The sequence below is a fragment of the Haplochromis burtoni genome, unplaced genomic scaffold, assembly GCF_018398535.1.
Source record: "Haplochromis burtoni strain Fernald_Lab_line unplaced genomic scaffold, NCSU_Asbu1 Contig_359, whole genome shotgun sequence".
NCBI lineage: Eukaryota > Metazoa > Chordata > Actinopteri > Cichliformes > Cichlidae > Haplochromis > Haplochromis burtoni.
Genome location: NW_024582720.1, coordinates 287,925 through 297,515, shown reverse-complemented (window position 1 = coordinate 297,515; position 9,591 = coordinate 287,925). Strand labels below are relative to the sequence as shown.

At 47.1% G+C, this 9,591-nt stretch overlaps 1 protein-coding gene across 1 annotated transcript; it reads left to right on the top strand.

Moving 5' to 3' along the window:
• Window positions 1–1,642: 1,642 nt before the first annotated feature.
• Window positions 1,643–9,578, top strand: aifm2 (apoptosis inducing factor mitochondria associated 2). The gene is made up of 9 exons (XM_005943012.3): window positions 1,643–1,761; window positions 4,583–4,756; window positions 5,159–5,274; window positions 5,365–5,484; window positions 6,545–6,637; window positions 6,934–7,042; window positions 7,116–7,268; window positions 7,480–7,680; window positions 7,757–9,578. Exons 2-9 carry the CDS (start codon window positions 4,585–4,587, stop codon window positions 7,906–7,908), a joined length of 1,116 nt encoding a protein of 371 aa, XP_005943074.1. The 5' UTR covers window positions 1,643–1,761; window positions 4,583–4,584; the 3' UTR covers window positions 7,909–9,578.
• The last annotated feature ends 13 nt before the right edge of the window (window positions 9,579–9,591 follow it).

The following is a 9,591-nucleotide window of genomic DNA, read 5'->3' as shown; positions in this document are numbered from 1 at the left end:
ATTCTCTCTCTTATGTAACAACTGAAAATAAAATAAAATAAATAAACAATAAAAACAAAGGTCGATCAAATGGACCAATACAGCAAGGCTGGGATGGTCCACTGGGTGTAGTAAATCCGTCGGGCATCTTTCTTTGCCTTCAAACAATAATTCTGATGGCAAAAGAACCAAACGGGACAGGCAGAAAAAAATAAATGCTAACAACAGCTTATCAAGCTTAAACGTGCTGCTGTTGTTTATTCGATGGTTTCCTGTTTCTGGCGCAAAGTGGGCGATAAACAAACAAGAGAGAAAAGCCGATCAGCTGATCACTGATCAGTTTCATGATTGAAGTAGAAACAGGAGAGGGAGGGGGAGGGGGAGAATGAGAGGCAGCTGCAGCGTAACGACGCAGAATAACTCCAGCTTTGTGTCTTTGTTCCATTCTAGCTGAAGTCTGAGACAAATCACGTTCCTCAATATGGAACTTTAAAGTTCGACCTCCTCGGCTGTAATTGGTCCAGCCCAGAGTCGATCATGACCAATTGGCCAATCCACCCCCTTTCATTGTTTACACCTTTTCAACAAAAACAAACAAAAAACACCATGAAAACGAAGAATCAGCATCGGCCGGTCCAGCTGTGGGCTCTTCACAGGAACATTGGTTAGCACGGCTGCCTCACAGCAAGAAAGTCCTGCTTCCATCACCTGCCAGGCCTCTGTGTGGAGCGGACATGCGGGTTCATGTGTGTGTGGGCAGTTCGAGGGCTTCGGCGTGAATGTCTCTGTGTGTAGCTGGGATAGGCTTATCCCCCGGTGTCCGAGCTGTGCCTGGTATGGCCTCATGAGTGCTTCTGTATGTAACAGTGCTGCACTGGGTTAGAGTCACACCTTTGCCTTCATGAGTGCTACCCGAGTAGATACAGGGCCGATACTGCTGAGACCAGTACCGAAATTTTAACCTATAAAGGCAGCGTATGTACGGCAGAGCAGTGTGTCGTCATTTATGACATGAATCATCATTAATATGCAAATTCTGAACATGTTGTAATGATTGTTACAAAAACACGTGTTCTACGCTCTGAACCAAGAAGAACCAACGCTCCTGTCAGTGTGTATCGACCTGACACCAGTGTTGGTATCAGTACTGGGAATATTTGGATGGAGCAGGTGCAGGTGCAGGTGTCGGGCTGTAAGCATGCTTATTTTAACATGTGCGTCGGGACGGACTCACTGCTGCCTCTGCTGGACATCAGCGGAGCTGTAGCTTTCATGTGGCCTGTGAGGACATCTCTGGCTCAGAGCCATGAATAAATCAAAGGGCCTTAAAAGAAAATAATGATCATCTGTCAGTGCGCCCCAGGGTGGCTGTGGCTACAATGTAGCTGCCATCACCAGTGTGTGGATGTGTGGATGTGTAAAGCGCTTTGGGTCCTTAGGGACTAGTAAAGCGCTATACAAATACAGGCCATTTACCATCATCTGATCGGTTTTTAAAAAATTATATTCTTTTACTCCTCACTAATAAAGTTTTACAGACCGCTCCCATCACAGGAAAACTGCTTTATCATAGGTTAAAGGTCACGCCTCGCCTTAAAAATAATATTTCCTACAGCACCTGAAAGCAGCACGCCTACCCCCGCCTCCTTCATGGGGAGCCGGACTGTGATTGGAGGAGAACTGGTGTCATCAGAGGAGGAGGAGCTCGGTAAGAAAGACGCTGCGGTCCGACAGCCGCGGAGAAGAGGACGACGACGTGACCGAGGCGCGTACCTACAGCAGGTGAGTTCCTTCCGTTCGCGCGGGCAGGTGTCAGAGAGACGGGCTGGCAGCGGCAGGTAGCTCACGTGAGGCCGGTGTTCCAGATTAACTGGCGTTGGTCGAACAGATGTGTGGCAGTCTTGCGTTTCAGGAGCTGCTACCGACAAACCAGCAAAAAAACGCCGAGTGTGTCACCTGTGAGGTCATCTCAAACACACTCCGTCAGTCTTGATGCTGTCGAACAACAAAAAGTTTAAAAATGTGGCGAGTTCGACCAACGCCTGTTAATCTGGATGCTCGAGCAGGAGTTTCCTGCAGAGTGATGAAGAGGAGGTGTCACCCGATTCTATCTGCGCCACATGTTTGGCGTACCTGTACCTGCCTCACCCCCCGCATGCCTCTGAGCTCACAGCTGATGCGTCGATAAGACCATCTGAGCAGCTCAGGCTCACCTGAGGACACTGCAGGTGAGCAGGGGCCTGTTCTTCGTACGTCGCTTACTACATCCAAGATCAAATCATCGCGCTAACCGTGAGCTCGCTAATCCGGTTCCCCGAACACACCTGCTGTTGACGATTACTACAGCTGGATGAAGTAATGCGCGATCACTGGGTGTCGTAAAAGGGGCTACGCATCGATAGCAGAAACAGTGATCGGCAACCCGCTGATTGGTCGGCGAAAATGTCGAAGGGGCGTGCTCGGTATTTTCCGGCAGCAGAGCAAGAACTCATGAGTGAGGGATTTCAGGAGTTTCAGAGTTTAATTAAAACGCAAGAGAACACTGCAAAGGCTGCAAAAGCAAGGAGAGAGGGCTGGCAGAAAGTTGCTGACAAATCAAACTCGTAGGTAATTTAATAATAATAATAATAATGGATTGGGTTTATATAGCGCTTTCCAAGGCACCCAAAGCGCTTTACGATACCACTATTCATTCACTCCCACATTCACACACTGGTGGAGGCAGCTACGGTTGTAGCCAGGCTGCCATATCGCGCCATCGGCCCCTCTGGCCAACACCAGTAGGCGGTAGGGTAGATCTATCATATGACACTATATTGTCCAATATCATATGGCATTATATTATATCATAATATGTTATATTATATCCCCTTTCACATTAGAGCCACAACAGGACCCACAAGAACATGGGAACAAGTAAAAGTGGAATACAGGAGTATTCTACAGAATGGTAATATTTATCTCTTAGATTGCTTTTCGTCTCTTGGCAAGGTAAACTGGCCTGTAATACTCTGTTAGTTTGTTCATAACAGCAACCAAGAAAAGGGCAGAGGAAAAAAAGACAGGTGGTGGTCCTGCACCCCCTCGTCAACAAGTTGGTTAAGTGAAATAATACCCTCACGGGAATATCGATATCTCTCAATGAGCACACTGTCGCGCTGAGCTAAAGGATCCTGTCTGTCCCGCAATATACGCTGAATTCTGAGGACTCTCCTTATCAATCTTGCACCTTCCGCAATGGGCTGCTCGCGTATACGGACAGGACATGGCTGCGACAGGCTTCCCAAATCCACCTTCGCTTTTATAGCCGTGGTCTCTCATCTTGATTACACGAAGTAATTTACAATTACTACTCTGAAATATGAATTACATCTGTAATAATCACATACATGTAATAGAATGTTAATAGTACATTTCCCTTTTTTAGGAAATGACCTGTATGTATCTGTGTGACATCAATAACAAGGATCAAGTGCTGCATTATCTTTAGTTACATTGATGTTATTTATTTATGGTGAAACAGTGGTGGAATATCGCTGTTGCTTTCGTATAAATGAAGCGGACATACCTGCGTGGCCGCGATCTAATCCTGTTTACATAAAGTAAACCTGCTCCCGAGCAGGTTTACGCTTACGGCTCTGTTGCTATGACAGCAAGTCCCGGATGAGCTTCGGGGAACCGAAATCAGGATCGCGAATGTTCAATCCGAATCACAGACAGAAGCCCCTTCTGTATGCTTTGTCAACAATCTAATCCAGCTAACTTACTTAGCGAGGTACGAAGAACGGGCCCCAGGACCAGCTTCATCTCCCTGTGAGTGATGCTCAGGTGAGCTCTCAGAAGATGGAGGGGGTGTGGTCTGTGTACACCTGTAGAAACACAGGCTGAGATTAAACTAGTGGGCGTTATGTAATCAGCAGAAATCACAGCCTGTATATAAAAGATGGCAGCTGTGTGTTTGGAGCTTGGAGCTGAGTGTTGTTGGAGCTTTTGACAGTCGACGGTTTCAGTTTGTGAGACGTCACAGCGTTTATTCTGCAGCGTGGTGCCGGGGGGGGTTGACCTCATGGTGCCCCACTGTGGACACGCCCCTGTGGACACGCCCCTGTGGACACGCCCCTGTGTACACGCCCCTGTGTACACGCCCCTGTGTACACAGCAGAGTTACTGTTTGTTCTTTTGGCTGAAATTCATTCAAAGGTGTCCTGAGTGTTGCTGAAAAGGAGCTGTGCATGTCCACGAACGTGAAGCAGTCGTTTGGATTTCATGAGCAACGAGCAACTAGTCAGTCACTGTTTAGCCCCGCCCTCTGACAGGACCAAAATAGACTTCCTGTTTGATTCAGTCAGACCTGAAAGTAGCGACAGAGCAGAAACTCATCAGGACAGAGTTTATTGAGGTCAAAGGTCAGCTGAGCAAACCCAATTGAATCAGACTTCACAGTGGGCGCCCTCTGCTGGGCGTCAGAGAGAATGCAGGTTTAAGAAGCTTCAGACCTCTGGGGTGACGACGTCAGGTGTGGTCAACCTGTAGTAGTGACTTCCCGTGTGTGTGTGTGTGTGTGTGTGTGTGGCTGTGTGTGTGTGTGTGTGTGTGGCTGCAGAGATGGGGGGTCAGGTGTCAACCGAGGGTGCCCACGTGGTGGTGGTGGGCGGAGGATTTGGTGGCATCGCCGCAGCTCAAGACCTGAAGTATCGAGGATTCAGCTTCACTCTGATCGACATGAGAGACGCTTTCCATCACAACCTGGGCGCTCTGCGAGCCGCCGTACAGCCAGGTACCATGAGCACACCTGTCCTCACCTGTCCTCACCTGTCCTCACCTGTCCACTCCTGTTCTCACCTGTCCACACCTGTTCTCACCTGTTCTCACCTGTCCACACCTGTCCACACCTGTTCTCACCTGTCCACACCTGTTCTCACCTGTCCACACCTGTTCTCACCTGTTCACACCTGTCCACACCTGTTCTCACCTGTCCACACCTGTCCACACCTGTCCACACCTGTTCTCCTGTCAGTTCTAAAAGTAGTTTCTGGTACTTATATTATCTTCACTTTAAGATGACCTCGTCGACTGTTATTCTTGTTGTGTTTGCTGATTTTATTCTAGATTTATGTAAAAATTTATGTTATGTTTACACATTTTAATTTTAAAAAAATTAGTGCTGTGCTGTGTGCAGGCTTTGCTCAGAAGACCTTCATCCCGTACGCCGAGACGTTTGGCGAGAGCTTCGTTCAGGGTCGGGTGGAGCTCGTCGACACAGACAGGCAGCTGGTGATCCTGGAGGGAGGGAGGGTGAGGACCACAGCAGCTCCCTGCGGAGCTTCTTCTGCAGCATGAGGAGGAGGTGAAGCTGCAGCTGAATCTGTGTCGTTTGTGCCGCAGGAGATCCAGTACTCCCACCTCATCCTGTGCACCGGCACTGACGGGCCGTTCCCCGGGAAGTTCAACACGGTGGCGTCGCATAAGGAGGCGGTGCAGAAGTACGAGGACTTCATCAGAGAGGTTCGATCCAGGTTTTACTGCTGTTTGTTTACAAGTTATTGTTATTTAACCTTTTTTGGTTGAATTTCAAATCTTCATATTTAATAATTTAATACATTTTAGTTTGAACTTCACCAGCAGAAAAAATACTGCCATGGAAAAGTTCATGTAAACGTAGATTTAGAGTAAAGTATAAACTCTACTCTAAAAAGTACATTAATGTACAAGTTTTATACTAAAGTTTATCTCTGTACTGAAATAGAACTGTCCAGTATTAGTGAGTGAAATTAGTTTTATTTTATTACTTAATATTTTTTCAAAACCGTTAGTCTTATTATTGTAATGTTTAACGCAGATATACATACATAAAAGTGTTAGAACAGCCCGTGTTTCCAGTTATTTATTGCAGTTCAGGTCCGATGAACAGTTGGAAAGGTGAGTGGTGAACAGAGGCTTAAATAAAGGTAAGGTGAGCTAAAACTGAAAGAGAGTGCACATTTCAGAATGGTACAAAAAGGCCTTTTACAGGAAATACAACACGGGTTAACTGAGTCCTGTGGGACCAACTGGGCATAGTGGTGGTAGACGACCAGGAGACGGCCGTAGTGATACTGAACAACAGCAACCTCAGGAAGAAGGAACACGAGAAGCTGCAGGAGTACCAAGGGCTCAGAGAAGAGCTGCAGAAGATGTGCAGGGTGAAGGTGACGGTGGTCCCAGTGGAGCACTGGGTGCAGTGACTCCCAAACTGCGAGAACGACTCCAGCAGATCCCGGGAACAACGTCGGACATCTCTGTGAAGACGAGCGCAGTCCTGGGAACAGCTGAGATACTGCAGGACCCTCAAGCTGCCGGGCCTCTGGTAGACCCGAGCAGGAGGTTTTACTGCAAAGCTGTTTTGCAGCTGACGTGTCAGATTGTGTTTCTCTGTCTGGTTTTTCAATGTTTCACACGACAACAAAAAACCCAGAAAACTTCAAGAAGTCAAATTAAAAATATGTAAATTCCTCACGCTGTGTGTCTGTGTGCGTGTCTGTGTGCGTGCACGCGTGTGGGTGTGCGTGTGTGTCTTTGTGTGCAGGTTCAGGCTGCTGACTCGGTGCTGGTGGTCGGCGGAGGATCGACCGGTGTGGAGATGGCTGCAGAGATAAAGACCGAGTATCCTAATAAGAAGGTGATGACCTTTGACCTGTCTTCCACAGCATGTCTTTGTCCCGCCCTCGCCCCCGTCAGTCTCGCCCTCAGCCTGCTTCTGCTGGAGTCTGCTTCCTGTTAGATTTGTGTGGCCAAGTGCTTACTCAGCCGTGGTCTTCAGATTGGTGGAGCGTCTCTGATCACATAAAGCTCCTTGAGCTGACTGCGCTCGAGACTTTGCACTGTATAAATAAAACTGAATTAAATTGACCTCTGACCCCTGCTGCTGCCCTCTGAACGCTGACCCCGCTCTCTCCTCCGCGTCGACCCCTCCAGGTGGTTCTGATCCACTCCAAACTCGGGCTGGCTGACCCGGAGCTGCTGCCCAGCATCAGGCGCGAGGCCAATCAGGTTCTCTTGGAGAAGGGGGTGGAGCTTGTGTTGGGTGAGTTCACGCCTGCAGGTGACGGCTCACGTCAGCTCGGGGTTTGGCTCACTTTCCACCGCCGTGTTTTCAGGACAGAAAGTGAGCAACTTGTCGGAGCTGCCGCTGAACACGATGACGAAGAACACGGAGGTGATCACGGACCACGGCGAAACGCTGGTCACGGATCTGATCATCTGCTGCACCGGGCTCAAGATCAACTCTGCAGCCTACAGCGCCACCTTCAGTAAGAACAGCAAACCCACACGCACTGAGGTCATTTCCTGCTTTCACTCCATGCTGCGGTTTGACCACAGGGTCGCCCGACGTCACTCTTCTTACTTACAGTGTCACAGGAAGTGATAATGCCGAGTCCCGCTTCTGCTAGCCTGAAAAATCACGTAGACATTTATTTTTAACGATGGCTGCATTGATCAGCGACTGGTTTCTGCTCACAGATGACAGTATGGCTGAAAACGGGGCCTTGAAGGTCAACGACCACTTGCAGGTCGACGGTTTCTCCAACATCTTCGCCGTGGGTGACTGCACCAATGTCAACGAGCCCAAGACGGCGTACAACGCCGGCCTCCACGCCGCTGTCGCCGTGGCCAACATTGCCAACAGTGTGAGCGGGAAGGAGCTGACTTCCTATCAAACAGGTATGCGCTCACCATGCCGGGCTGTTGGTCACCTGCCTCTGTTCTCTGGCTGACTCGAGTTCTTCCTGGTTGCTAGGTAACGTCACCATGCTGCTGGCGATGGGCCATGACGACGGCGTGGGTCAATACAACGGCTTCAGGCTGCCCCGCTGGTTCGTCGCCTGGGGAAAAAGTCGAGATGTCCTGGTGTGGAAGAGCTGGAAGGAGATGAAGCAGAAACAGCCCTGAGACTCTAACTCACGCGCATGCATGCACACATGCCAATCATTTATAACTGGGAAGTGCACTTTCTAAAGAAACTGCAGTGTGAATGCTTGAATCTGAATGTATGCACTAAAATGAATTAATTGCTGAATTTTAAGTTAAAAAATTTGAATGAGAAAAAAACCAGAGTTTAATCTGAAAACAAAAGTGCTGAAGTGCTAAAAGCTGACATCCACACAGAAGTTGGAAAATAGCTGAAAATGTTTTAATTGTAAATTAGAAAAACCTAAGAAATGAGAAAAGAAAATTTAAAGTCAGAAAACATCTGAATGAATATTAAAAGTTCACATTCTTTTTACTCATTCAGTGATTCAATGTGATCCCTCCACTTGGATCCACACAGTTTAAAACGTTTACATCTCTGAGCTTTGAAAGACTCGGTGTTGGAAAGAGAACAACGATGGCGACGTTGAGGGTAAAATGATGGCTGTAGAGCAAACACTGGACACAACTAGGAGTCGTATTGACAAAATTCTTTCACCGTGAGCGGCAGCAATGTCCAGTCTACCAAATTCTCAGTTTTCATGCCTGTGGAGTTTATTATATGGACGTGACGACAGTGTAAAGACAGCCCGTACTTCTGATTTTCAAACCAACTTTCTGAGCCCTTTTAACATTAGTCTGTGGAAGAGTTGGAGGAAGGAGGCTGTGCATTGGTAACATTTATGAAAGAACCATAACACCTAGTACAATAATAAACACAGAGGATGAAAGAGGACAGCGATGGCTACGTTTCGAGGGTAAAGTCATACCTGTAGAGCAAACGCTGCAGACACAGCAGCAGTTTAAAGGAAGATTTCAAGATTAATTTCTTTCCTCCTCTCACGCTAGCGCCAACATTCCGTCCCATACACACCCATTATAAACTCTGAAACGGCTGAAAAAAGCATGAAACTTAAACTGGAACTGAAGAAAAAGTATAATAGATATTGAAAAGATAAATACAAGTTGAATAGTTGAATGTCTTGGCTTCGTTTTAAAGTTTGAATGGTGGCTCTATGTCAATATATGTGGAAGTAGTAAGAGTTGAAAAGTGAGTAAGTTTAATGAAAATTTGAAGAGTCTCCCCATTGAAACACATGGGAAATTTTTGTTGAATAAAGTTTTTGTAAGTTGAACGGTTTTGAAGGAGACAGCATTCAAGCATTCACACTAAATATGACGTAAACGTTTCTTCAGATCTTGATGAGGCTGCGTGACTCGCTGTAAACTGGGCTCCAGTGGACCCGCCACGTAGTAACGTTCGTCCAGGATCAACGTCACAACCAGCCAATCAGGTTGTGATGTCATACGTAAAAGAAAAAAATGCCTTTGTTTATGTAAAAGTATTCTGGAACAAATATTAAACATATGAAATATTTTTTATTAATTTGCACTATAAGGTAAACATTATCAAGCTAGGTTTGCTGCTAGCCAAATTCAGTTAGCCCTGTGATATCGTTAATAGCATTAGCTAAGATCTCGGCTTTACATGCTGCCTGCAGGTTCATCACCGCTGCTTTTTTAAACATTAAAACTTTATTAGCATCATAATCCAGACAGCACAGTGACTGTAGCAGGGCCCACAGCAGACACCTGAGGCCGTCTGGGACATGTACTGTTTCTACACGTTTGCAATAAACGAGTTGAAGAAACGCTGAGTTTGTA

What these genes read in the sequence shown, in the direction of transcription:
- aifm2 (XM_005943012.3), top strand. Translation starts at nt 4,585, where the DNA reads ATGGGGGGTCAGGTGTCAACCGAGGGTGCCCACGTGGTGGTGGTGGGC. An exon ending in CCGAGTATCCTAATAAGAAG is followed by an intron (nt 6,638 to 6,933) that starts GTGATGACCTTT and finishes CGACCCCTCCAG; the next exon opens with GTGGTTCTGATCCACTCCAA. An exon ending in GCTGACTTCCTATCAAACAG is followed by an intron (nt 7,681 to 7,756) that starts GTATGCGCTCAC and finishes CCTGGTTGCTAG; the next exon opens with GTAACGTCACCATGCTGCTG.